General features: G+C 45.3%; 1 protein-coding gene across 1 annotated transcript in view; it reads left to right on the forward strand.

Annotated features, from left to right (window-relative positions):
- The first annotated feature begins 1,775 nt into the window (after positions 1–1,775).
- Positions 1,776–27,538, forward strand: part of MSI1 (musashi RNA binding protein 1) — a 50,448-nt gene continuing 24,685 nt past the window's right edge. The window contains exons 1-6 of the mRNA XM_054996592.1: positions 1,776–1,926; positions 2,464–2,504; positions 3,000–3,081; positions 3,196–3,280; positions 14,844–14,885; positions 17,897–17,989. Of these exons, the coding sequence (XP_054852567.1) occupies positions 1,868–1,926; positions 2,464–2,504; positions 3,000–3,081; positions 3,196–3,280; positions 14,844–14,885; positions 17,897–17,989 (402 nt within the window). The 5' untranslated portion in view covers positions 1,776–1,867. The remainder of the gene's footprint in view (positions 1,927–2,463; positions 2,505–2,999; positions 3,082–3,195; positions 3,281–14,843; positions 14,886–17,896; positions 17,990–27,538) is intronic.

Below are 27,538 nucleotides of genomic sequence, written 5' to 3' on the forward strand. Positions count from 1 at the left end.
GGAAACTGACCGGAAACGAAACAGAAAGGGATGGGGCGAAAGAGATGCAACTGGCATTTAAACAAGCCATGGCCTCAGAATTACCAAAGGCACATTAATTACCTCTTAAAAATGGTCACTGAGCTGTATTTGCACCCCCCCCCCACCACCACCATCAAGTGTTCTGGGCACTGTACCATTTCAGAGTTCAGGTGAAAGACAGAATGCCCTTCTACCAGAAACAAAAAACTCACCCTCCCTGTGAGTTAAAAATTAGCGTATCAGGGAGAGGGTTAAGTTACTCTTTCCTGTGAAAAACATACAAACTCCTACTTTCATTCTGAAATGATACAGTTCCTAGAACACAATGTATAAAAGTAATTCAAAGTGGCAAAAGGCTAATTCTTATTCCAGGGTCCCAGCACATGGTATCTTGCTCTTGTGTTTGCTGCCATGTGTTTCAGTGGAGCTTGTGCTGAACAGTTTCTTCCCAGTGAATTGTGTCCTCTGGGTCAGGTCTGTCTCCCGCTTTGCTGCCTTGAGCAGCACTCAAAATAAACTAATAAAAATGACGGGGAGCACCATCTGCTAGCGGTTTCTCTTATGAAAACCTCACTGAAAAGCACCGGAAATGTGCACAAGCTTTAGCGTGCTCTTAAGCACCTCCTGTTTGTTTCAAGGGAGCTGTGCCCAGTGGGTCAGGCCTCTTCTCCCACCCTGCTGTTGCCCTTAGTGACACCCCAAAGCCACCATCTGAGGCAGTCTCCATGTGCCTTGTCCAGGCTTGCCTCTGAGCTTTTTTTGCAGAGCCGCCCATGAATGCACCTTCGATGGTCTGAGCAAAGCTGGCCTCTCTGGGGGACTCAGTGGGAAGTGAATTCATGGTTGGTGGCTGGAGCAGCTGCACAAGGAGAGGGGGTGCTCTTAAATGGGAAGGGCGGGGGAAGAAAGCTCTGGCAGTATCATGTTTAAATACGGCCCTATTCTCCCAACGTGCCGGTTCCCCCTCAGGCTACACTTGCCGTGTCACATGCTGTTTATTGTTGCCGGTTGGATTGATTTTAACCCTTTAAAGTGCAGGCTCGCCCCGCGATCATTACCCGCCTGGTACCAGTGGGCAAGAGCAATGATGCACCAGGTGGACCCACGAGGAGGGAGGCCCGCAACCCTGCACCCTTGACCATGGAGATCTCCTTGAGCAGGTAGCGTCTTCGGGTAGAGAACAAAGCTTGGAACGGGCATCTTTAGCCGCCACGCGTCCTAACCATCTCTTATTCGTCTCCACGTCCTCGCCGGCCGAGCCTCCTCGGCCCGTCCCCGCGTCCCAGCTCGGTGGGCCTAAGTCGCAGGCCCTTCCGCGCTCCGAGCCCCCTCCCCGGCCCCGAGCCTAAGCGCGGCTCCTCGCCCCAGGCCGCCTCCCCAGCGTCTCGCGGCGTCCCTCTTTGTTCCCGGCGCGCCGAGGGAGAGCCTTCTTCTCTTTGGGTTGGTCATCGGGCCAGGTGAGAGAATCATCATTCGCGACCCTCTCCCCGGCTGAGCGCGGATCGTGGCCTTCCCTCCAAAACTCGGCGCCAGGGGGGGCACGCCAGCCGGCGAGCTGTGTGCGCCCTGAGCGCATGGCCGCGCGTCCCCCCAAGAGCCCCCGTGCAGTTACGGGCGGGCCGGCGGCCGGGTTTTTATGCTCACGCCGGCTGCCCGCCTGCCGGGGGTGGGAGGAGCCGGGCAGGTTGTCCCCGCCGGGCCCGGCCCTCCCTTCCCCTCCTCCCCTCCCCGCCTGGCTGAGAGGGGTCGGGGGAGGGGGCAGCATGGCCTGGCCGTCCGGCCCCTTTTCCAACGCTCAGCTGCCCCGGGAGTGTGGCTCTGTTCCTCGCAGGGAGAAGAGGTCCGAATGGAGACAGAAGCCAGCCAGCCCGGCCTCGCCTCCCCGGACTCCCCCCACGATCCCTGGTACTTGGCCCGGCCAGTCCCCTCTCGCCTGCCTGCCTTCCTCTCTCGCCCGTCCGCCCGCCCGCCTCCTTTCCTCGGGTTTTGGAGACGGCAGCATCCCTCCTCCCCGCGATGCCCGGCAGCTCGTGGCTAGGGCAGGCTCCTGGGTGGCTGGTGGGAGCCGCCAACATGGCCGATCCCCGCGCCGCGCTCCTCTCCGTGCGCCGCCGCTGGCAGCGCCTCCTTCTCACCGAGCCGGGCAGCCCGCCCCCACCGGATCCCGGGGCGCCCTTGCCCGCTTCCTCCGCCCCCGATCGGGTTTCCCAGGCGCTCCGGGGGCGCACCCGGCCCCCCACCCTCTCCCCCTCGCCATGGATGGAGGAGTTCTGGAGGTCTCTGAGACCGGCGGCCCGATCCTTCCTCCGCGGCGTCCCCGGCCCTGCCTCCTGGCTCCTTGGCCACTTCTTGCCTCGGAGTGGGTGATTTTCTGCCTTCTTTCGAAAATTGATTGATTTTTTTTAATGGTTTTATTTTGGTTTGATTTCCCCCCCTTCGTAGCAAAATGTTCATCGGAGGACTGAGCTGGCAAACCACGCAAGGTGAGCCGAGGGGAAGCAAGGGGGCGAACTGGAGGCTGTCCCTGGTCCCGTCATTGGCTGGGTTCGGTTCTGGCCAAGCGGCACCTGCAGTCCAAACTTTCCCAACTCTTCCCTCCCTATGACTTAGGTGGGATTCTCAGACGTGCCTTTTAACGGGAAGGGGTTTGTAATCGAGACCATCGCAGCCTGTGCGCATGTGGGTCTTTGTGATCTGCTTTGGGGAAGGGGTGGCGGTGCTTCCTTCTCCTGTTTCGCACGCTTGGGGCTTGGCGGTTTGCTGTGCTGGGGTCATGCCTCCACCCGCCACTCCATCCTCCCTCCACCTTGGCCGCAGAGTGTTTTCTAGGATCTATCCCAGCTGAGGTCTCATAATCTCACCCCCTCCCACCCCCTTTCTGTGGGCTTTGGGGAGGAGGGAGGGAAAAGGCCTGGAGGGAGGGGTGGGTACTGTCACCTGCATGGGGACCCATTGGTGTCCTTGTGTTGCTCTTGCAGAAGGCTTGCGGGAGTATTTCAGCCAGTTTGGCGAGGTGAAGGAGTGCCTGGTAATGAGGGACCCGCTGACAAAGCGATCCAGGTGAGGTGCCTGCACGTTGCTCCTCCTGGTAACTTGAGCTTGCCTAGCACCGTCCTAACCAACTTTCTTTTTTCCCTCCCTGTGTTTTCCTGGTCTCTTGATTTTGGGATGCAGGGGGTTCGGGTTTGTCACATTCATGGACCAAGCTGGGGTGGACAAGGTTCTGGCCCAATCCAGACATGAACTGGACTCCAAGACGGTGAGTTTTCCCCTCCTTTCTTATAGCTATCTGCTGGCAAAAGATCTGAAATTGTCTTATTTGTTTGTGAGTTATTGATTACTGATGGAAGCCTTGATTCGGCCTAGGGTATTTGATTTGGGAACCAGCTTCTTCTCTGATTATGGTTGTAAAGTGTGTGTGCCAGGGATTGTGGTTTTCTAAACTTTTTTTTTTTTTGAGAAACAGTTTTAGAGAGGTGATGAACTGGGAAAGTTGGACAGATGTGTCAAAAGATTTGAAATTGTCTTATTTGGTCGTGAGTTATTGATTACTGATGGAAGCCTTAATTCGGCCTAGGGTATTTGATTTGGGAACCAGCTTCTTCTCTGATATGAGTAGGGTTGTAAAGTGTGTTCGCCAGGGATTGTGGTTTTCTAAAGTTTTATTTTTCTTTGAGAAACAGTTTTAGAGAGGTGATGAACTGGGAAAGTTGGACGGATGTGATGCTGATGGACATTTGAGGGGAGGGGGGGCTGCCAGGTATGTCCTGGACTCTTCTCCCTCTTATACTGTGGTGTGGCTTGTGAGGAATTGTGGCCCCAGGAGCTTGCACCAATTATGGACTACCTTGGAGGACACTTGACCTTTCTCTGAAGGTTGGGCCTATTCTCCTTAACCTTCCATAGCCCACCTGCAGCAAGTAGCTGTTGCAGAGGGACAACCTTACTGTGGGACTATGTGAGAGGGCAGATTTGATGTACCATTAAGTGTGGTAGGATCAGTTCTGAACCACAGAACTCAGTCCACCAGAAAGTTTTCCTATGCAACCTCCGATTAAATAAACCGGAGCTGTGTAAGAGCATACTAATTAACCTGTCTTGCTTAGGGAAAAGGGGGGATTTGATTTGAATTTTTTCCCTTGGGCACTAAAGTGACTTGGCCCCAAAGATCCTTCTCACAGATTTGTAGGCCTCAGCTGTAGTCTTGCTTTTCAAAGGAGAGTTCTCTGGGACATAAGGTGGCCAGGAATCCATGTCCTGACATTTCGACGTTCTTCCCTTGTAATCCAAGATGTTGAAATATCTATAAGCTCAGGGGCAAGCTCTTCATATGTTTCAGGATCATGTTCTGGGACTGAGTTCTGACTCCAAATGATGCTCTAGCTCTAGAATACATTGTTTTTGTGGCAAGGAAGTTCTGAGCCGAGGCTGAGTGGTATTAGTGGAGATCTCTGACATGGTCAACAGGTGTCTCCCCAAAGGCTGTGGTTTTCTAAACTTTCGCTTGGTTGTTGGGGTATTTAGTGGGCTACGAATGGATCATTGCTAGTGCAATCCTAAGAACACTTTCATGGGAGTCATTGGTTGGACCTGAGTAGGATTCTGAGTAGACCTACTTAGGATGACATTGTTAGGCTTGCTTCTCTAGAACAAGGCCTCCTAGCCCAATGGCCACTCAATCAAAGATTTGTACTTATGCTAGGGTTTGAACCCATCTTTCCTGAGACAAGATACAATGGTTCTCCATGGTTTAGTACACCTGTTATCACATCTTAACCTGTGATGCAAGCCAAGTTTGTGTGTATGTGGTGAGAGGTAGGAATAAGAAATGGATGGATCTCATTAATATCTGAGTGGAAATTCTTATGAGTATGTGTAGTGGTTTTTCTGTGATAGATCTTGTGTGATTGCAATATGGGACTCTGGACTGGGAGTATGTAGAGGTAACTGTTTTTTTTTAAAAATTCAGTTCTGCTGAAGCCCCATTGATACAAATAGGAGCTCTATACAGCTCCTGGTCCCTTCCTGGTGAATTATGTCCCTTTGAGAGGACTTTAAGTCAATTTCTGGCACAATTCTGCTGCATCCAGAGTGAACTGAAGGCAGTAGGGCAAGTCTTTCCCTTTTGGAGTTTTTGCTGGAAGTTATCTGTGTTCTTGTTTAATTCTGTGGATTGCATTTAGATGCTTTGCTTAGAAACTTCTGGGTTTTTAAAGAAGTTTGCATTAAACTTATTCTACTGTTTCTGAGCACAGATGCCCTGAAATAAAGTAAACTGTTTTTCCTTGGGGCAAAATCACAGCAGGGCAAAATCAAAACATTAAAAAAGATGCTACTCCCCTCTTTTAGACATAGTTGCTGTGTCTGCTTCATGCATCTGACAAAAGTAGCTCTGGCTGGGAAAAGCTTCTGCCACAATACATTTGCTAACCTTCAATGTACTGCAGAACATTTGACTGCTTGTGCTACAAGATACTAAGGCTACAATCCTGTGCATGCTTAGTTGAGAGCATCTCCCCCCCACGCTGAAATGAGTAACTTTTTTCTGTGTAATTACACATAGGATTCAGCTCTAGTAACATGGCTAATCCCGTTGGGAATTTATGTAGAAAAGAGGTTTACTAGAGTTGGGGGTGGGTAGGGTTTCTCCTCAAAACTTTGCTACAGTGCCTGATAAGCCATGCCTCTCTTGGATCTCTGTGGGAGCGGAGTTATTCCCCTTTTTCTGGAAGAAAAGTGCTGGATGTTCATGGTCGTTTAGTTAATCCTTGGGAATATTTCTGGGGATACAAGCGGGATGAAAACTGACTCTCTGGCTCCCCTTCTTTTCTACCTTCTGGCCCAGTGCAGCATCTTGTCTTTTTAGAACTGTGCCACGGGCTCCCCTGTGAGGCAGAATGGGTGGGGGAGGGGTTAAGTGAACAGAGGGAGAACAGAAGGGGTCTCCTGCTATAGAGAAGACGATGGGGGTTGGCCTGCCGACTATTGAAATCCCCTGATGCGTCTGGTTCACCGGCTGGAGGGGAGGAAGCAGGCAGCGTGGTGACAACTTCGACAGAGCCCTCTCTTTGTTTAGGGTTTAAATCCCCCCCCCCCAGCCCAAGATGTGTTGGTGCCTGAAGTAGAAAATCCAAATGGCACCCCCCCTCAATACACACTGATTGACAAGAGCAAGGCGCAACTCTCATTCTTTCAACCCCCTAAAAGGGGGAGAACCCCTTTTAATTTGTGCCCCTTGGGCCACATCTGTCTGTGTCCCACTCCACTCTATTTAACAGTGTGCAAAATCTATTGCTCCACCTTCTTGTCTTATTATAGGGTCACCTGGTTTTTCCTCCACCTGGCTTTTGATTCATGTCTAGTGAACATAGGTGTGGAGTTACATCTTTAGTTGATTTACAGCCTAGAGTTTCAAGTATATATTTCCCCCCCTTTGGATGGCATTTTTTAAATCTACTCCTAATCCCAAACTGTGTGTGGAGCGGGGGTGGGGGCGGGGGGGGGGGAGTAACAACAGCAGTTAAGACAACTGCCCAATAAAACCACTGAGACAAAAAGCCTGTTCTAATATGAGATAGTGCCTGCTGAAAAGGGGTCCTTAGCTATGGCTGTTAAAAGTTAACCCAAGAAAAACCTTGTAGAACTTCTGAGGAAACTCACAGCAGATGTGATTCTGGATGTGGCCAGTGGCCTTCTATGTAATGTTCAAAATGGAACATGTTTGGGTGGTATCCAAATCTACAGCCTGCACGTGTTTCCCTTTGAACATTACTTCAAGGTTGGGTTGCCAGCTTTTAAACAGGTCCCTGTAGCTGTCTCTTTAATATCAGTTTGCTCTGCAAGCAATTACCAAATGATGTTATAAAAACTTCAGCTGTCCATTTCTGCTCATTAAACCTCTGTTAAAGAGAGGGAACATTCTTTTCACTTTCCAGTTGGCACCGTGACCTGGAGGAGCTATCTTAAATCCAAAAGTTGCACACATTTTTGGCTTGTGGCTCTTCTGCAGAAGTGGTTGAATGTGCTCTCAGGCTGGGGTTTAGGCCAGTCCACAGGAAGGGCATTGCACAACTATTACAGGGCTCACTCTTCAAGAATATTTTCAGCTTTGTAAAGGAAAAGGTTCCATTTTGAGTCTTAATGATGCATATTTCTCTGGAAGTAACAGCAGGCTTTTACAAAACCCTGTGGGAACAGAACTATGCCACCAAACTTCCATCTAGTGCCCATTTTGCTCATCCTTGATGTCCTCTGGACTCCTGAAGCTGCCCTGTACTGAATTTCATCACTGACTCATCAAGTCCAGTTAGTATCTATTCTGACAGACAGTGGCTCTCTGGCCCTGCTGCCTAAGATCTTTTAATTGAAGGCACCAGGTATTCAACCTGGGACAGTCTACATGCAAAGCATGTCCTCTGCCAATAGAGTCACCAGCTTCTAAACTGGTCCCTCTAGCTGTCCTTTTAATATCAAGTTGATCTGGAGCGAACAACATCAGGTGATGTGATTTAACACCGTGCCATAAAAAGCTTCAAGTTCTCATTTCTGCATAGTAAACCTTTATTAAAGGGACAGAACTTTATTTTTCCTGTCAGGTCTTCCCTGGATAGAAGTTCCTCTACGGCTAGGAAGGTTATCTTCAGATTGAAACTGAGTTAGTTCAAACAGATGAGGACTTAATTATAGCTGAAGAACTGCAGGTGAGCGTGTGAATTAAGATGACTAGAAAGCACTCTACCTGTGTTGGTATGTCTGTGGAGATGGTAAGTTAATCAACTGGTACTTTAGCTATGAAAGGTTAATAACTATATATCTGTGAACCGGTCCTAACATTTTAGAAAATAGGCACTGCCCGGCCTGTTGTTTTGCTCTCTGATTTCTTCTTTGATGTGAAGGTAGCCTGATATTCCCCCCCTCACCCTTCTATGAGTGTGGAATGAGTTGAGGAGTCAGGGAAATGATATTCTTTTTCCAAAAATTGTGAATGAGATAGTAGCACTTTGAGGGGGTTGTATATGGAAACACATGCTTTTATAAGTGTGTTGACTTGGCTAGAAGATTTCTGTGTTTTTGCTTTTTCTTCATGAGTTTTAGGTGTAGTCTGAAGTAATGTGTAATGAAACCAGCACTAAAGAGCTGCTGACATGTCTTCTGTGGCTCTGTTTGGCTATGACATCAGCTTGGCATTGGCAATAGAAGCCTTGGATGATGAAGCCAGCCAGTTAAATGTGGTTTCATGGGCTTTAGTGGTAATTACATGGTGTTAGGGGGAGGAGGAGGAGGGTTTTGAGGAAGGAGCTTGTGCCCTTGATTCTACCGCTAAGGTCACTGGACTTTGAGAACTGAAATGAAAACAAGAAGTTATTATTCTAAACAAGTATTATTGTTGTTTAGTATATATAGTTCTTTAGAGGTGTGAACGTGTTTCACTTACATTATATCCACCATCCTATTCTTCTCTGCAGATGCCTTTATGGGACTGTTTTCCAATTACCTGGGCTCACTTCTATCTTGGAGACTAGCTGGGGGGAAATTAGACAAAAAATGGTAGCATGAGGGGTGGGGAGGGGGGTTTTCTTGCAAGAATCGGCAGGAGGAGTAAGGATCCCTCTATTGCCTGCTGGTCTTCACTTGCAAACATCACTCTTCCACATCAATACTAGGATGCAAATGTATGGGTGGGAATACAGTGTTTGCCTCTGAGCATGCAGCGCCATGTGAGAGCCACCCAGAGAGTTCGTAGCAGAGGCCTTCCTGGTTCACAGCTCCTTGTTTAGCAGTACTTTTGTGGAGAGGATCAGAATGCTCCAGCAGACGGTAGCACAAAAGTCTTTCCTGATTGATCTCAGCTGCTTCTGTCTGTTGTGCAGGGAAGTGTGCATAATATGGTACTTCTGGTTCAAATCCTAGCAGCTGAATCATGGGCTCAGTAGCTGGTCTGTGCTATTGGGTGTAAGAGGTTCATTGTACAGATTACTGGAAGAAAGAACTCAACTCGCTTTTGGAAAACTACTATATAAGTACGTTAAGAAATATAAGAATGAGGATGATGAAAAGGGTTACTGTTGGGTGAGTGGGGGAATACCCTCCGCTTCCTGCTGCATAAATTTGCCAGTCTATTTAGGTCTTTGGGAAGTTGTTGGGGGAAAGGAGGACAGGAGGTGAGGGTGAAGGCTGTGAAGTCTGATATGCATTTATAGTGGTTTTTCGGAGAGTATATAGTTAATATCTTGAGTTCCCTACCACAGGGTGGAGTGATAATGGCAGGCTTAGATCGCTTTGAGGGTGAGATAGGCAAATTCATGGATGATGAGTCTGGCAATTGATGATATCTAGACAGAGTTATAGTCAAAGGTGATATATCTCTACATCTTTACACCATGCTTGCGATCACACAGAGGTTTCTCGATGGCCACTACTGGACCTTTGGGGTGATCCCACAAGGCTGTTGCTCTCTATGGTATGTCAGTTTGGGAAACTCAAATTCAAATCCTGTCTTTGTTGTGGTGCTCAATGAATGTTCTCAGACAAGTCACTCTCAGTTTAATTCTCAAGTTTGCTGTGTGGATAAAAGTACCACTTCAAGTTTCAGTAGGCAGAGCAAAGGTATTTCAGTGGTGGGGCAGGATTCACTGTACAATTCAAAGGCTTACTTTTATATTCAAAATTAAACTAGGAAAAAAGCAGCTGATTTTAATGAAAATTTGCTGGGGTTCATTTTTATATTTCTTCATCTGCCTTCTCCAAATGGCAATTCCAGTGAGGTGATCAAGACTTTTACACATTGAAACAAGTGACAAGGACTGCAGCCTATGTTTGGGAAGCACACTGTGTTAGCAGTCCCCTATATGATTTTGTAAAGGAAGTTTGCTTTGTGGAGCATTGAGCACAAACTACCTGTTTTTTCGGGTCAGCCTGTTTTCCCCTTAGAGACTGCAGCTGCTGATGCTAACCCTGAAGGCCTGTCCTTTCTCCCTCCCCACCCCCTTCTGTCTGTAACTCACTCACTGGACTTACATCCTCTCAAGTCCTGCCCCCCCATCACTCAAGCCTTGCCTGTACCAATTACTAGCTGTATAGAAGAACTTTATTTAAACAACTTGATTCTCCAGTCCAGTCCTGACTCAGCCACAACCACACCATCTCTGCCCCAGTGAAACTGCATGTGGGTTAATGAGAAAGAAAGGCCCAGGCTAAACTTTTGTTGAAATATGAAAGCATCTTCTTGGCAGGAGCTGAATGTCGCTGGCAGAGAACTGGAAAAGACAGGGGACAATTGTTTGCGCTTATTATCTTCCATCAGCCTCCTGGGCTCCTGCTGTCCCCTGTCCTCAGAATTCACTCACGATTTCTACCTTTGCCAGAATGCAAGGGTGGGGGGAGAAAAAGAGAGAGAAGATTAGTAAGTGCCAAGGTAAGGGGAGCTGAGATTGCCCCTATGAAGTATAGATAAGAAAAGAGAATTGGAGCATCTTCCTGAGGAGGTAAGGCTAAAGAGAAATAACAACTGAAGGGAGAGGCAGGGAAGAGATTTATAAATTCATCAGTGGTATGGAGAGAGGAGGATCTCTCCCCCTTTTTTCATAATACTAGAACTCAGACTCACAGTGAAGTTTATTGGGAGCATGTTCAGGACAGACAAAAGAAAGTACTTCTTTGGACAGATCATGGATGAAAGGTCTGTAATGACATTTTGCCATGGCTGCTAAGTGGAAGCTGTATGAACAGAAGTATTGTCCATCAATGTCAGATGATAAGGATGAATGACATGGGAAAGGCCTTGGCCATTATGCTTTGCTGATGGACTTCCAGATTCAAAACTGGGTCTTTTGCAGCTTGGGAATTAAGTTTTTAAAATTTTTACTTCATTTATACCCCACCTTTCTCTCCAATGGGAACCCAAAGTTCCTATATCATTCTCTTTTCCTCCATTTTATCCTCACAACAACCTTGTGAGGCAGGTTATTTTGAGAGTATGTGACTGGTTCAAGGTCACCCAGCAAGCTTCCATGGTAGAGAGGGGAACTGAACCTGGAGTCTCCCGTATCCTAGTATGTCGCTCTAACCACTACACTATAAGAGCACTCTGTTGTATTTTTCAGAAAGAATTCTTGTATTCTTTCAGAAGTGACCTTTCTGAAAAGGCAAAGTCAGGCAGAACAGTAGAGGACAGACTGATCTGACCAGGGGCACAATCCACCTGGAAGTTTTTCTGCATAAAATGCATCAAATTGCACAGCAGAGGTCTTGAGGATCTCTTGTTAATTTCAGTGAGACTTCCCCAAATGACTGCTGTGTTTCTACAGCTGAGCCTCTTCTGCTTTCAGCCTGGCAGGTAGCAGTCATTTTTCTTTAAGGTATACAGTCCATGGAGAAGAATTCCTTCATTAGCCATACATGCACTCATAACTCATCCTTACATCAATAAATGTTTTAAATAGGAATTTTGAAACCTGATTATTAAAATAAAATTGTTTTTAACCAAACTAGTGGATTTTAACAAACCAAATAACCTCTTGGAATATTTGTGGATTTTTGACAGAATGTTAAGCCTGAAAAAATTAAATTGAAGGTATATTTTGTGTGCGCATAAATCAGTTGCAACTTTGGGAACCTTCACAATCTGGATTTTTCTGTGAAGTTTGGTCAGATTACATTAATATCTAGGAAGATTCTCTGTGATAAATTTGATGAGACAAGTATTCTTTTATTTTATGATGAACAGAATTGTCAGGCACCTTAATGGTAAAGTGTAATGTGTTCCAGCAAGGTGTAACGCACAGAGAACTTTGCAAGCACTATCTTTGTGGTGGCACATCTGAGGGGCAGAAAGCTTAGTCCTCATTAAACACTATCTTCTTCCTTTTTCCCTCTGCTTTTTGTTTTACTTGCCGAACAAGAGCATGTTGTGTCCACCACCTCAGATAGCAGTTTGCTCCTAAAATGCCCACCCTTCCTTTTGGTTGCCCCCTGCTGAGGTGAAAGTGCACACCATCTCAGAATCAGTTGTTCAGATTGAGCAGAGTCAAAAGTTACTCTGAACTCCACATCTGTGTTCCTAACCTTTACTGCCTATAGTTGAAATGGAGGTAACTTAAATGTTACGGTTGCCAGCTCTGGCCTGGGAATTGCCTGGACATTTGGGGGCATTTCCTGTAAAGGAGGGAATTTGAGGAGTAATTTCAACTAGAATTTATGGTATGCCATTGAGTCTGCCCTCTGAAGTTGCCATTTGCTCCAGGGGAACTGTAGTCTGGAGATCAGTTGTGACTCCAGAAGATCTCCAGGCCTTACCTGGAGACTGGAAAGCCTATCTTAAGCCTGATTTGTACAAGCAGGAGACTATGGGGATTAAGTGGGAGAATGAACTGCCAACTCCAAGTTGGGAAGTTCCTGGATATTTGTGGATGGAGGGGGGGGGGCTCATCAAGGTATGTGTCCATCCTCCAAAGCAGCCATTTTCTCCAGGGGAACTGATGTCTGTCATCTAGAAGACCAGTTGTAATTCTGGGAGACCTCCAAGCCCTGTCTTGGGGTTGGCAACCCTAGACTTGGCAGAGGTTTTTCCTGCTGTGCTAATTTATGTTTGTGTGGAGCGGTTTATGTGAAGGAATATTTGAAGTTGGAATCAATCGGCTGCAGCTTCAAGCTGTACCATCCACTGTTCTCTAACATGTTTAAACTAGGATTTAAGCCTGGGTCTACACATAGAGCAACATGAGATAGTAGAATTCTGAAGTGCCGAGTAGGCTGTACCACTACAGACTGGAGGTGTGGAGTGTCACACTTGTAATGTTCTCCCCCTTGCAATAATTTTTTTTAAAAAACCCACATCTCGGAGCAACGCTCTAGTAGAGCCCTTGGTACTCTGTGCTACTTTTCTACTTACAGGGAATTATTAATGTTTGGAAGCTTTGAAAAAATGTAATCTTTCACCTGCAGTCTGATGTGGTACAGTCCATTCTACCACCTCAGCAATCTTCTGCCTCATTACCATGGCAGAAAATGGCTGCTTTGGTGGGTGGATGAGGTCCCACCCTCCCCATTTAATAGCCCTGCCCTTCCTAACAGGGTTATTGTAACAACTGTTAATTACATTAATTAGCTGTCTTAAGTGCTTCATGCTTAATGTTATATAAATACTGAGTGTGAGTGAACTTAAAAATTAATGTTTATATGCATTTCTTGATGAGAGGCAGAGCAGTGTTGGGGAAGCTAGATGAGGAACAGTGTCGAAGAATTGCCCTGGGTGATTAATTCTGGGCTATGAAGGAAAGGGAAGATGAGGAGCCAAGATGAAATAGGGGAGAGCAGCCAGGTGAGAGTTTTCTGAAATTCTTTTCAGTAGGAGAGAAGGTACCCGATGGACTGTCACAGCAGTCCACATACTCTTCCCACTGAAAAAGGCATTTTCCAATTGAAATGGCATGAAAGGGCAAGAAAATTATTTTTTCCTTCTCTCATAATACTAGAATTACAGGAGAGGTTCACCCAATGAAATAAACCAACAGTTGATTTTTTTTTAATAGGGAAAAAATCCTTCACACAGTGCATAGTTATTTTGTGGCAATGAATTCCATAAGTTATGCTGATAGCTTTAAAAGGGGATTCAGCGAATTCATGGAGGAAACTAAGTGTATCAACAGCCATTAGCCCTGATAGCTAAATGGAACCTCCATGAATAGAGGCAGTATACCACTGAGAGCCAGATGCTAGGAACAAATAGGGAACGGCTGTCTCCTGGAGGTGTTTCCTGAAGGCATCTCTCTGGCTCTGGTCTAATCCAGCAAGGCACGGTTTATGGTCTTAGTATTGAGGTGCCAAGATGAAACAAGAGACTGAGAAACATCAATGGAGGTGAAAGGTTTTTAGTTGCAAATACATCTGCTCAGCTTGCAAATTTGCAAAAACTTGTGTTCATTGGCAATCGGCTTGAAATGGCATGACACGGTGAAAAAAGGGGGAAAGAGCTGTACAGAGAGCCTAGCTATACAGAGGAGGCCCTACTAAGAGGCACAGTGAGGTAGCCTCCTTGGGTGACAGAAACTGAAAGCCACAAAAGACTGAGGAATGGACATAATCACTTGGGAAGCTGGGCAACGCAAATCCCATGGCAATGAATAAGAACTTCATAAGAGGGTCTACCATTTGTGCCATTTTGGGATGAGAGTGTGTTTCCTCAGGAGATGCCTATCTTACAATTTTTAAACAAGTTTTAAACTGGCTCTTGGACTAGGAAGTGTGAAAGTTTGAAATGTCTCTAACAAAGAACACGAAAAAGTCCTTCATTTCCCAGAGATCTTTGGGGAAAGTTGTATTAAATAAATGGGTCTGAAACATTTAAATTGTCATGTACGTAAACCTTCTCTTGAGAAAATACCCTTGAGTGCAATCTTCACATTATCCTGTCTAAAACTTCTTGCCCTGAAAAACCATGCAACATGGGTGCCTTTTCTAAAAGTTTTTTACCTGAGTAGACAGTGGCCACATCCACTGGGAAGTCCCCCCCCCCCCCGCCCACACACACACACACACAAGCCTTGGTAAAACAAATAAGAGTTACCTCCCATATCTCCCATTTGTTTCACTGGTGCTTGTACATGGAGGATGGTTCTTATTCTTTGGGGTGGATGGAATGTGACATGCTGAAGAAATGTAGCCTCCACAGATGCCCTACAGGTTGTTTTTATTCTCAAGCATGGTTTTCTGATGCTTACAAATATTTGCCCAACAGATGCATATGTGCTTAGGCATGGTTGGTTAAAAGAGAGAGCTCTTGTGAGAGATTGTGTGGTGTTAGCTGTTTCCTTTTCTGTTTTCAGATTGATCCGAAGGTTGCATTTCCTCGCAGAGCACAACCCAAGGTAGGTATTCATTGCTGCTGGGGACACCTCCAGGTGGGTAGGTCACTTCTATTGAAGTGGGGCTCTCCATTGATATTAATTTGCAAGAGCTTCCTTTGATGCAGAATGTGCTGGTTGTTCCAGCCACCAGTGTAGGCTCCTGATGTTGCTTTGAAGCAGAAATTGATGCTTCTCAAGATCTGAGGTCAAGCAATATATGGACAGGTAGATTAGAAGTTTGGGAACCTGGCAGAATCTTGAATTCGAATGTGTTTTATAATAATAGGTATCCCTCTGAATAGCAGTTCTAATGTGCATGGGATATAGATAAATGACTTAAATTTCTAAAATGAGAGAATAAGAATACGTCATACTATTCGAATTTTTCTGTATCAGAAATGCATGTTTTGATGCGGAAGAAGAGCAATCGTAATAGCAGTTTTCCTAAACGTGCTGCTGCAGAACATGAGGAGAACATATCATATTGGAGGAGTAAGCAGCTGTGTTCCCTGAGCATTTCAACGTCCCATTTATAAGAAAAGCAAGTTACTAGCCTTCATGTGGGGGGAGCTTGGAAGTATGTGGGCAGGTTTCGAAGCTAGAGATGAGCTGGAAAAGGTTTCCAATAATGGGAGGATTTAACTCAAGCAACCTTCATGATCCGTATACTACACTTATGGCGAATGTGCCTTGTTCAGCCTTCCCGCCCCCACTTAATTAATGCTAGTTCCCAGGCTGATTCTTTTAAAAAATTATTTATACTTAAAATATTTATACACCCACCTATCTCCCAGGCCTCCCAGGACCCAAGGTGGGTAACAACAACATAAAAACAATACAAAACAACTTAATGAAAGAAACATAAAACAATGCATGAAAACAACTTCTCTCTGTTCCCTGCAGTTCTATGGCGCATCTAAAGCCCAGTTTCCAAAGTATTTGAAAGATGCCAAAAGTTCCAATGATGCAACATAAATCCACTTGGATATATTAATCATTTTTGCAAATGCATTTCGTATATTAATCAGATCTGCAGTTTAGAGAAACTGGCCATTTGATTAGGATTTTCTTGGTGCAGAAAGTTGGTCTTTTTGGCCAGGAATACCTGCTGTACATCTTTATCCATATGGTAGGGCATCTATTTAAACCGGACATATTACTTAAGCACCAATTGCTACGGGCTCTAATTAGATGTAAGGTTGCGGCTTATGTTGTCTGTTACCTGCATGATAAAGTTGAGTTCTTCTTTCTGGAGGTTAGACCTGTGTGGTCTCAAATGGTAGGACAAATTAGTAGTGCCCCAACCTGAAACAGGGTGTTCCTGGTCCTTTAAAAAGAGTCCAGTAGCACCTTTAAGACTAACCAATTTTATTGTAGCATAAGCTTTCGAGAATCAAGTTCTCTTCATCAGATGCATGATCCGAACTGATGAAGAGAACTTGATTCTCGAAAGCTTATGCTACAATAAAATTGGTTAGTCTTAAAGGTGCTACTGGTCTCTTTTTGATTTTGCTACTACAGACTAACACGGCTAACTCCTCTGGATCCTGGTCCTTTAAGAGATCTTTGTAGATCAGAGGGCATTTCCATGCTTGAAGCTTTTCTCACCCTTACTTGACAAGCACACTTGCTGGATTTCTCTCTTCTGCACAACTTTTAGAGGTGCAGGAACCCCTCCTCCCATTCTCTTATTTTGCCACCTTAGACTGCTTGGCTAGAGAATTTGCCACACAAACACGGAAAGGGCAAGGAAGATGTAGGCACTGTAGCGAAGGGGATCAGGAGCCGAGAATAGTGAGTGCTCAGGTATCCCGAGTAACTGGAGCCAGGAAGCACATGGTTGGAATTGGGTTAATACCATTAAGCAGTTTGGTGACAGAAGGTGCTTTAGTGTTTGGGTGGGCTGCTTTCCAAGCCTGGGAATTGCTGTGGATTAGCCTTGTGCTCCTTGGGGTAATTAGGAGCATGTGTTCTTCACAGTGCAGGGACGTGGCCAACCGGGCGGCTGTGCAAGAGCTGGTTCAAAGGATACTCATGTTCTGCAGCAGCCTTCCCCCTGCCCCCCTTTCAGGTTGTGGGAATTCTGTGGGGCTGGGATCTGAGGCAAGGCAGCATTTCTTTCGATGGCTCCCAAATGCGCTTTCATGTTGATTTTGCCAAGCACTTAAAAATATCTCTCTTGGTGGCTATTGTTTCCCTCAGGCTAGAGACAGACAGCCCTTCCACGAGAAGTGAGGCAGCTGCCTCAGGTGGCAGATCTGGTGTGCCAGTATGAGTGGGAGGCAGGCAGATCTGACCTGTGGAGCACGATCCCATGGGAAGTTTTCCTGCACAAACCTCAATAAAATGAGTGTGAGCTGTATAAGAGTTGAAGAAAGCATATGTGTGAGGGGGATGAGATTCAAGGTCTGCTTCAATCGCCTGTATTTGTGGGGGGACAAAAAAAACCCACAGTAGATTTTTTGAGAGGAAAATCAGGAGTAGGAGTACAGCCATGCTGAGGCACCGCTTTGTGTGTTGAGGTCCCTCAGTGTTGCCTGAGGCACAGGACTGGTGAGAAATCAGTTCCCTGATGGCTTTAACCAGTTCTGTGAGTACTTTATTTTGAAAAGAGAGGAATCAAAATTCTGCCCCAAGAAATCAGAGTTATGCAAAATAGGCACGTTTAGAAAATTCCTCAGTTTTGATTATTTTGCATAATTTAATCATGGATGAGCGATCTTCTGGCTTCTGAGGTTTTACCTGGCAGTGGTCCCATGCTGCTCAACAAATCTTCAGGGACAGAAACTTTATTCTTTAAAAAGAAAAAAAGAAGAAAGAGACCTGGGATTATCAGGAAGCTGAATTTTTTTTTCTTATTCTGTAGCTTCTTTTGAGCTTGCCCACACAAGCTTTCTGCATAGTCTTGCAGTATTGTGGCAAGCAGCGGACTTACATTGGCTGCATGAGGGACAATGATTTTGTAGCTGTGGAGATAAGCCCTGAGTTTGGCTGCAGCTTGCTTCTTCTGTCACTCCCTTTTTGTCTTCTAGATGGTGACACGGACCAAGAAGATATTTGTGGGAGGCCTGTCTGTGAACACCACTGTGGAGGACGTAAAACAGTATTTTGAGCAATTTGGGAAGGCAAGTGCTCTGAGTATGGTTGAAGATGTGTGTAGATCATATGTCAATGTATGTACATTTAAACTGGAGAGTTTCTCGGTCTCCTGGGAACAGTCTGTCCGTGAGGCTGACAGAATTCTCAACAACTTTCTCAAACTACACTTACCAAGATTTCTCAGGGGAAACCATGGCAGCTAAAAACATTTTAAAATCAACTTTTTTGGGATGTGGAAGTCTTAGAAGGTGGGCTACCTTTTGGTGAGGCATGGTGGTTTCCTGGTATACTACTGAAAGCCAGTTTGGGTTTCTGCTAGTTGACTAATGGTGCACTCCTAAGCACAGTTACTCCAGTCTAAGCCCATTGACTTCAACGGGCTTAGACTAGAGCAACTCTTCTTAGGATTTCATTGTAAGAAAGAGAAGCTAGCCTTGCACCTTTTTGTGACTTGAACAGCAGTTTGTTATGCAGAAATCAGCAGGTGGAGTTTTTCTTCACATCCTGGAAATAAGCCTGCTCACCTGCTAATTCTTGTAGATCAAGCTGTTCTTAAAGTTATGACTATAGTATTGGCTAGCTGAAAAAATGAGTGATTATAGCTTGAAGGAAAGAGTTTTGAAAGGCCTCTCTTGCTTTGGCTTGGAACAAATTTACCCATTGGGTCTTTCATAAGCATACAGGACTGAAGAAACTAGTGCTCCTTTTTGCCCTAGCCTCAGCCTCTTCTGAGATGCACTTGAAGGCACTGTGACACGACTGATCCATGATTTATGGTTAAAAGATGATGTTTAAGCAGAGATCATCAAGACCTGAAGTCATGTGGTCCTCAACTGTGTTTGAATTCTGCTATAAAAACAAATCATTACCAAGCCTTGTTTTTATGCTTTACAGTTGACTTTCCTGTTTGCTAAAATATCTTTGACATCCTGTCACTCCTACCCCCAAAGTGGAACAGCATGATAAAGAAAACCCAAATCGCACTTATGCTCTTTTTTAATTAAAATGGGGCCAGGAAGTTCCCCTGAGGTCTAGCACAAGTTCCTGTTTGTTTCAATAGGGCTTTTGTAGGAGACGTTCCCAGTGGATTGTGCTCCAGGGAGAGACGTGTCTGCCTTCCACTTTGCCATCCTTAAGGGCACCCAGAGATGTGAAGGCCTAGGGGGGAAAACAAAAAAAAAATGAGGGAAACAACTTTTTTTTCCCTTCAAGGACTTTTTTTTCAATTTCTCAGACGGAAAAAATGGGGAGAACTGAATAAAACTTCTATAAAGTATCCCTTCCCTCCTTTTGAATGAGTTAAATGCTTTTACAAGGTTTTGCTCACTCAGTTTCTCCATTGCAAAAATTGGGCAATTTTGGATAATTGGAAAATTTGGGGGAAGTGCTGAAAAAAAACTCCTTAAGAAATTGAAATGAATGAAAGTCGAGGTTTCATGCTTGAAAAAGTATGAGGTCACCTTTCCCCCTTTTTCCCCATTGGTAAAAATAGGAAATGTTGAGGAACACTGAAATAAAGTACTATAAAATTTTTTCTCTGTTGGAATGAATTGTGGGTAGATAGTATGAGGTTTAGCAGTTTGCAGCAATCTTTTGCTTTGATACTAGGTATATTTGCAATTTTGTTTGTCAAACTAAGGCATTTATACTTGTAAATTTCATAAATGTCAATTAATACAATTTTAAATGCTAAGTAAGTTATAAATGATGCATTTTATGTTAAAACAGAAAAATACATTTAGGTTTAAAAGGAAAGTTAGTATTGCATATATATTTTTTGAAAAAAATGGGAATAGTTTTTTCCCCCATGGCTTCAGAATTTCTGGATATGTTACATCTCTATGGCACCCAATATCTGTTATCTGAAGGGACATTTTACCTCATGTAGGATCAGATCTGTTGGGAACTAAAAGATTTGCTCTGGAAACTAAAAGATTTGTTCTGGGCCCTTTCAACACCACCCAAACGATATATATAAAAAGATGATATGACTTGCCTGGCTCCATGGGCCCCCAATGTGACCAGGATCCCATACTTTTGCCTCTTACACTCCGAGATAGGGAGGCAGAGAACTCTTTTTACCTTTCAGAACATATATTTCTATGTCATCCAATTGCTCCAAACCAATTGCAAGGGCTATAGATATATTTTGAGTGTTCTGGTCTTTAGTGAGGTCCTGTATTATGCATTCTGGAATTCAGTTTTGGACAGATCATTGGTGCTGTAAACATTTTTGTTCTTGGCTGTTTCTTTGGAGGTTTTGTTCATGTTATTCCATCTGACCTTGGGTGTAAAGTATGAAAAAGTATTCTGTGGGCCTTGTCTGATGTCAACCTGGCATTCTTGTGCGGTTAATAGTAGGGACCATGTTCACAATATCACTGCATGGTAGCGGAAGGCAAATGAAAGGGAATTACAATAGCTTGTGAGTATGGCCCTGGCTAGCCTAATCTCATCAGATCTCGGGAACCAAACAGAGTTGAGCCTGGTCAGTACTTGGATGGGAAACCACCAAGGAAGATTAGGATTGCTACATTGAGGCAGGTAATGGCAAACCTCCTCTGAAAGTCTCTTGCCTTGAAAACACTAAAGATTTGCCTTAAGTTGCCTGCAACTTGATGGTACTTTCCACCATCATAGCAAGAATAGGTCAGTGTCCTTGTCCCCCTCCCAAATTGCCTGCTCCTTCATCTTTAAGAGAAGGTGCAATTTGAAGTGTGCTTACTTGGACATAAACCCCTTTCAAATCAATGAGACACTTCTAAGTAAGTAAATGCATTTTTAAAAATTCAGGTCTAATGTGAAATGTAGATGCAGAGGAGTTAGCCGTGTTAGTCTGTAGTAGCAAAATCAAAAAGAGTCCAGTAGCACCTTTAAGACTAACCAATTTTATTGTAGCATAAGCTTTCGAGAATCACAGTTCACAGTGCATCTGACGAAGAGAACTGTGATTCTCGAAAGTTTATGCTACAATAAAGTTGGTTAGTCTTAAAGGTGCTACTGGACTCTTTTTGATTGTGAAATGTAGAAGTGTTCTTGTTTGAGAAGTTTCTTACAGGGTAGACAGATACTGGCCTCTTGGAATGTAAGTTGCCCTCCCCATTCTGGCATGATTAGGGTGGGAGGGCATAGTATTTACTATGATACTTTTGGATAATTTTGTTCAACTTCCATTTTCCAAATGACTGGGGAGGGGGCCCTCTGTATGGTCAGAAAACATGAAAGTAAGATATAGTCAACTTTCCTTTATGTAGAAGTTATGAATCAAGAGATGCAGGCTTGGTAAAATATGTTCCTTCCTGCTTTTCACGCAATGGCTAGATATTGGATAGCCAGTGACCAACAGAGAAGCTTAGCTTTCAGAGAGTTAGAGCCCTTTACTCAGAGCTGAGTGGAGTGCTGCTCAATGGTCATGATCAATTAGGAAGACCTGTACGGCAGGAACATGAGTTGTGCAGGAGCACATTGCCTGTGCGACTGGAATTCATTTCAGGAGAGTTGTCCATTCAGAAGACGTTCTTTCCGTGGGATGTGCCTAATACCCTGTTTTCTTCCTTCTATCATGTTGACTTTATTTAATAAATGCTTTCTTGGGTGATGACTCAGATTAAACAAGCAGCTGCTCTAGGCTTCCAATCAACCAAAACCAACGCTCTCACTTTTTGTATGACTCAGTGTGCTGTATGCTTAAGTTCTCTTCTATGATGTTGCTTCCACAGAGCCCCTCCCTAGGACTTAGGAGCCTGCCCATGTGGTCATGGATGCTCTTTGATCAGTAGTTGGCAGTGAAGGGGGCACCTTCGTGTCCCAGCATTCCATAGCTCAAAGGTACAAATACAATGTGTAGTTTTTCCCCCCTTCTGTCTTCCAATTCGAAAATCACAAAACCAGCCTCACCCCTTTCTTCTCTATTCACGTAGTGTGCCCAAAGACTTGTAGATAGACTATCATTATCTGTATAGATAGACTTAGATTTAGGAAAAATACATTTCAGCTGTTTAGTGTTTTTTTCATTCCCCCCCTCCACTGTTGTGTTAATTTTTTTTGTTTGTAGTTTTAAAGATCACAGTGTAGAAAATCTCAGTAGCAATGTGTTTAGCAACCCCAAATCCATTTGCATACCTTGAATCATATGCCTCATGGATGAATGTAAAAAGTAGGACCAATGAAAAAGAGAGATGTTCTGTGAACAGCTTTCCCCGAAATGAATATATTGAAGAGTCTTGGCAGTGTAAGGAGTCTGATAAAGCTATCTATACTGACCTGCATCTTACAAATATGATGGACCTTGCTATACCTGCAAACGTATAGGCCTTATCCTGACTGCTTCTGTTAGCCCTTGAGGAATACTATCAGGTTGGTCTGATAAGACCATGCCCACCCATGCAGATGACTGGGGGCAGTTTTCTGCATGCTCAACCTCCATCTTTGTTCAGCGTGCCAATCCGGCCCTGTCCCAGATGAGCCAATATCCAGCTCACTTCATCTGTTGGGGAATGGCTCACAGCATGGTCCGAAGGCCTATGATATGATCCTGCTGCTGAAATAGAGCAGAGATGGCCCTGTAACCTGCCTGGATGGAAGACTGCCTGGAAGCGATAGCCACTTGGAATATATTTTATTGAGAGTGTGGGATATAAAAGTTCTAACCATAAACAAATGTAAATAAACCACTATGAGGAGAAGTCGAAAATAATGAATGAACTAAATGAACAGTGAACTGTCCAGAGCTCCCGCTCCAGTGAGAACAAGTCCCGAGAGGCAGTTTATGCACCTCCACCTGACCACCACCACCCCAGTTCTCCCTGTCAAACGTGGATCTATCTTAATACCAACCTTCCCAGTGACAGACTGATATTAAAGCAGGTCCATATATGTTGCTGCCAATAAAATCCAGATAGGTGTGCGTCAGAAGCTGAGAGGCAGGTCTGCTACAGAAAGGTCCCAATGGAGTAAACCGCTTCAGGTCACTTGAGCAAGCAAAATGCATCTTATGCTGCGGGGAAAAGTAAAACGTGCGCGCGCGCGTGCGTGCGTGCACACACACACATGGCCTTGTCTGGAGAAAGAGTCTATCCCAGCACCACATAAGGCTTTGGTTAAGGATGTGCAAAATCTAGATGCTGAGTCTTCTGAAAGAGGATATTTGAGAAAGGAGGGGAGGGGAGGGAGGAGAGCCAATGTGTGCTGACATGAGTTGCAGTGAAGAGAGAAGCACCTTGAAGCCCATTCCAAGAATATCCCAAACGGTGGGGCAAAATCCTCTTTGTCATGGACTGTGTAGTTTGCAGTGGGAGCTTTAGGGGCTGAAGCTTAGCCTGATGAGCTACTTAGGATTGTGTGTACTCAGGCTTCAGGTATGGAAGAGATTGGGCAGCATCACCCCTTGTGATTGGCATGTGGGGAGTATAAAAGCATCTGGATTGGCCAGGTCTGGTTTAAATTCTAGGAATCTGGTCTCCTTCCCTTCCCTTCTGCCTGTTGCACTTTAAGCTCAGCGACTGAAGTCTTGATTGTGGCCAGCCATGGTCCTGAGACCCACAATAGTAGAAGAGTGTTGCCACTGAACAGCTGTTTCTCTTTGGCCAGCTCGAGGCTACATGCCCTTGGGCAACCCGCTCACAAGGACCATTTTCTTAACATCAAATTTGTATAAGAATCTTTGTTGCCAGCCTGTCCTTAACCCTGAAAGAAAGAAAAGGTCATCCTGCTCGTCCCAGATGTTTTGATAGATTGGATCAAAACTTTGGGAAGGGGAAGGGAATTCACACAGGGTAATTCTGTAAACAAACAAAAGTTCTGCAAACAATTAAAAACTCCTAGGTTCATAGCAGTCAGTAATTTATTCAAAGCACAAGAGTTGCCTTAGCTCCAGATCTCAGAAATGGCAGGAGTGATAAGCCTAGGACCGAACTTTTTCATGGAAAAAAATGTTTTGCATATAGAAAATTGGTATTGCAGGGAGCAATCTGGGCTACCATCCTTCTCTCTGATATGCAGTTCCCTCTGTGCAAGGGATTTTTTTTGGTAGGGGGTAAGGAAGATCATTCAATTATGAGACTCTCCCTGCTGTTTGAGCGAGGGCAGTCCAGGAACAGATTTACCCTCTCCCTAATTGCTAAGCTTCCAATGTGTAACAAGGTGTGTGTAAGTATAAAAATGTAAGAGTCTATTCACTTGCTGATTCTTGCTAGGCCTCCAGACAGATAGGATGTCTGAAGGTAGAAAGGAAATGAGATGATGAAAGCTGACTGGGGGGGTGGGAAGAACTGCTATTTGTGTCTTCTGTCTACAAATGAAGGGCTTGTTGAATATTCCCACGCTCCTAAGCCATGCACTCCTACTCAAAAGCTTTCTGCTGGCTTGTGCCTCCTACGGTGGGGAGTGGTGGAGGTGGATTATTTGGAAGAGACAGTCAGTGTTAGCAAACAGTCTCCTTTCACTCCCCTGCTTCCCCCACCCCTGCCCAGCCTGCAACTGAGGCCAGAGTTAGTGAATGGCACCTCATTTAATAACTACTCAACAGTCCAGCTTTGAATGTTGGCAAATGCCAATTTGATCTGCTCAGCTTGCCTGGATCCGGAATGGTTCCTTCTCATACTGTGCTGTGTGGCTGGGTCTAAATTCTTCTGGAGTAAGGCCTCAGGTTGGGCTGGCTGGATTTGGGAGCGTAGAGTGGAGCTTTAGAGCCAAAGGCAGGGAGTAGGAGCTGGAACACAGGGCTTGCGTCTAGTAGACCAACTGATCTAGCAATGCAGGCTTCCCAAGCCTCAGCCTAAATAGGTAATCTGAGAGGTAATCTGGCTTGGCTTGCACTGGCTGGCAGGTGTGGAGGCTCTTGAAACTGCACTGTGTTTTGGCCAGGATCCTGCAAAGCAGCACTACTCTCAGAGCCCTGTTCTGGATCCAATCTGGGAGTGCACACTGCCAGCCTGGCACTTCCTCTCCTTTGCACTATGTATATCAGCCTGGGCCTCCTGCCAGTTCCACTCCTGTGGAATGGGAGCAGATTCAGAGGGGCTCAAGTTCATATCCTGCCCAGTAGATGCCTAGTAGTTATCTCAGAGGCTGGTGGCTACGTCTCCCTTGCAGGTCCTGGCAGGGTGGCCTGTGGCACTGCTGGAATATGGTTGGCAGGTACCTCTTTAGCATCAGGGCCTTCTGGTCCCCTGGCCTTGGCTTCTCAAGCTCTTCCTCTGAGTACTGAATCAGAGTCACTGGAGAGGCAGAGGGGGTCATCATGACACCTTATTGTTGGCTGTGCTCTTGTGCAGCACCCTCAGTTCACTGGGGCTTGTGCAGGAGAACGTCTTGTCCCATGGTGTCAAATGGGTCAGCGTAGTCTGTTTCTCTCTCTGTTGTTTTTAGTGGCACCCCAGATCTGCTGCCCAACATTGCCTCATAGTAGGCTTGCCTCTGTTAATGACAGAAAAGACCCCAAACCCATCTGTTTCATGGTCTGTTCCAGGAATGCAGTGGAATAGCACATTTTAATCAGTTGTTCCTCAGAGAGGCCTAGGGTTGCCGGCTCCAGACTGGGAAATTCTTGGAGATCTGGGGGTAGAGCCTTGGGAGTGCAATGTGTGTGGATGGTAAATACCTTAGTGCAGTATAATGTCATAGATTGCACCCTCCAACACAGCCATGTTCTCCACGGAACTGACCTCTGTCATCTGGAGATCAATTGTAATTCCAGGTATCTCCAAGCCCCACCTAGAGGCTGGCAATCCTACACACAGGCAAAATGGGAATGCCTGTATCCCCTAGTGATCACATCATTTCTGTTGTGACCTGGGAGCAAGTGGCTACACCAAGGCCGATGTTAAAATAAAAAAAAAAAGACCCAAACATAATGAAAACATAATGGGCCAATTTTTAAAGAACTAACTCCTGGCACAACCTTCACTTCTGGGTTACATCAAAAATGATGAAATTGGTGGGGGATGGAGGGTATGCAGATGTAAGTACCTGTCACCCCCTGTGCCCCTCACCTCAGTCTTGACTTGGGGGAATCTGGCAACTCTGGGTAGGTTGCATGTAGGCCTTGAGCGCTTGCCCCTGCTTCTTCCCTCTAACATATTTGTCTGTCTTGGCCATTTGTGCAGAGTTTGACTGCCATACTGTTTTCCAATTGTATAAAGAAACACTCTTGGTGAGATAGTGAGACACGGGAATCAGCTGCCTTTGGGATAACAGACAATGGGTAGTAGGGCTGCCAGCCTCCAGGTGGTGGCTGGAGATCCCCCGGAATTACAACTGGTCTCCAGGCCACAGAGATTAGTTCACCTGGAGAAAATGGCTACTTTGGGGGGTGGACTGTATGGAATTTTGCCATGTCAAGGTCCTTTCCCTCCCCAAACCGCACTTTCTCCAGGTTTCTCCAGGTCTCACCCCCCAGATCTCCAGGAATTTCCCAACTTGGAGCTGGCAACCCTAATGGGTAGTCTTGCTTGCCTCACACTTTTCAGATAGAGGTGAAGAGGAAGACTATGGACAGTGGTTTACTGGTGGGATCTTTCGTATCTCACATCCCACCAGTAACTCTGTCAAGGATCCTTCATTCTACCCTGACAAAGCATCCCCCCCCCCACCGCCCACACACACTTTTTCTGAAAAGCACCGTTTTACATTCCGTTATTAATATCAGCATGCCAAAAGGTCACAGATGCCACAGATATGTGGCAGGTACGGTCTGCAGGATGGATTTTTACTAATTGTCATCCCACCTAGACTACTGTGTCCCACTGGTGGGACACATACCCCTGTTTGAGAACCACTGGACTTATAAGGCTATCTAGTCCAGTATTTCTGTTTTGACTGGCACTGGCTTTGCAACAAAGCCTTCTCCTGCTTGAGTTACCAGAAGAGATGGAGCTGCCAGACCTTGAAACTAGAACTTGTGCTGTATTCGAGAGTTGCGGATTGTCTTTAAATTGACATTGACCCCAGCTTTGAATGCTACTCTGCTGCATGAGCACACTGGAGACACAGTTAGTATGGTGACTTGGCGGCATCTCTGAGCAGAAAGTCCATGCTGCAAAGGTTCTTTGATCTTTCAGCCTCTTAAATCTTTCAGGCCAGGCTGGCTCAGCTGCACAAGCAACCCTAATAAGCGCTTGGCACTGGAGAGGTTACCAGGATGCCAGTGCATAGCCTGCAATTGGAGATCACAGTGTAGCCAAATGTCTTGGTCTGGGCTTGACAAGTTGTGTGTGCGGAAAAAGAAACTCCAGAGTTGTCTTGTGTACTTGAGGGTGCAGTTGCCATCAGGGTTCCATGTAATGTGCAGTTAAAAAAAATATTAATTGTACAAAATAATCCAGAATTGGCACGAAGAAGAGCTCCAATTTGAATACTGTAAAATATGCAAGTGATATAAATTTTTATATCTTTATTAGCATAATTTTACATTTTCTTCTAGTATTGCTAATGATGGGGAGCGGCAGTGAGCAATGCATGGCACACAAATTGACTTGCTTTGGAGAAATCTCCTGTTTTCTGAGAATTTAGCAGGATATGCCTACATTCTTGCTTTCAGGAACGTCTCTGCAACTATGAGGACTAGAAACTTGTTT

This window comes from Eublepharis macularius, chromosome 13 (genome assembly GCF_028583425.1).
Source record: "Eublepharis macularius isolate TG4126 chromosome 13, MPM_Emac_v1.0, whole genome shotgun sequence".
Classification (NCBI taxonomy): Eukaryota; Metazoa; Chordata; class Lepidosauria; order Squamata; family Eublepharidae; genus Eublepharis; species Eublepharis macularius.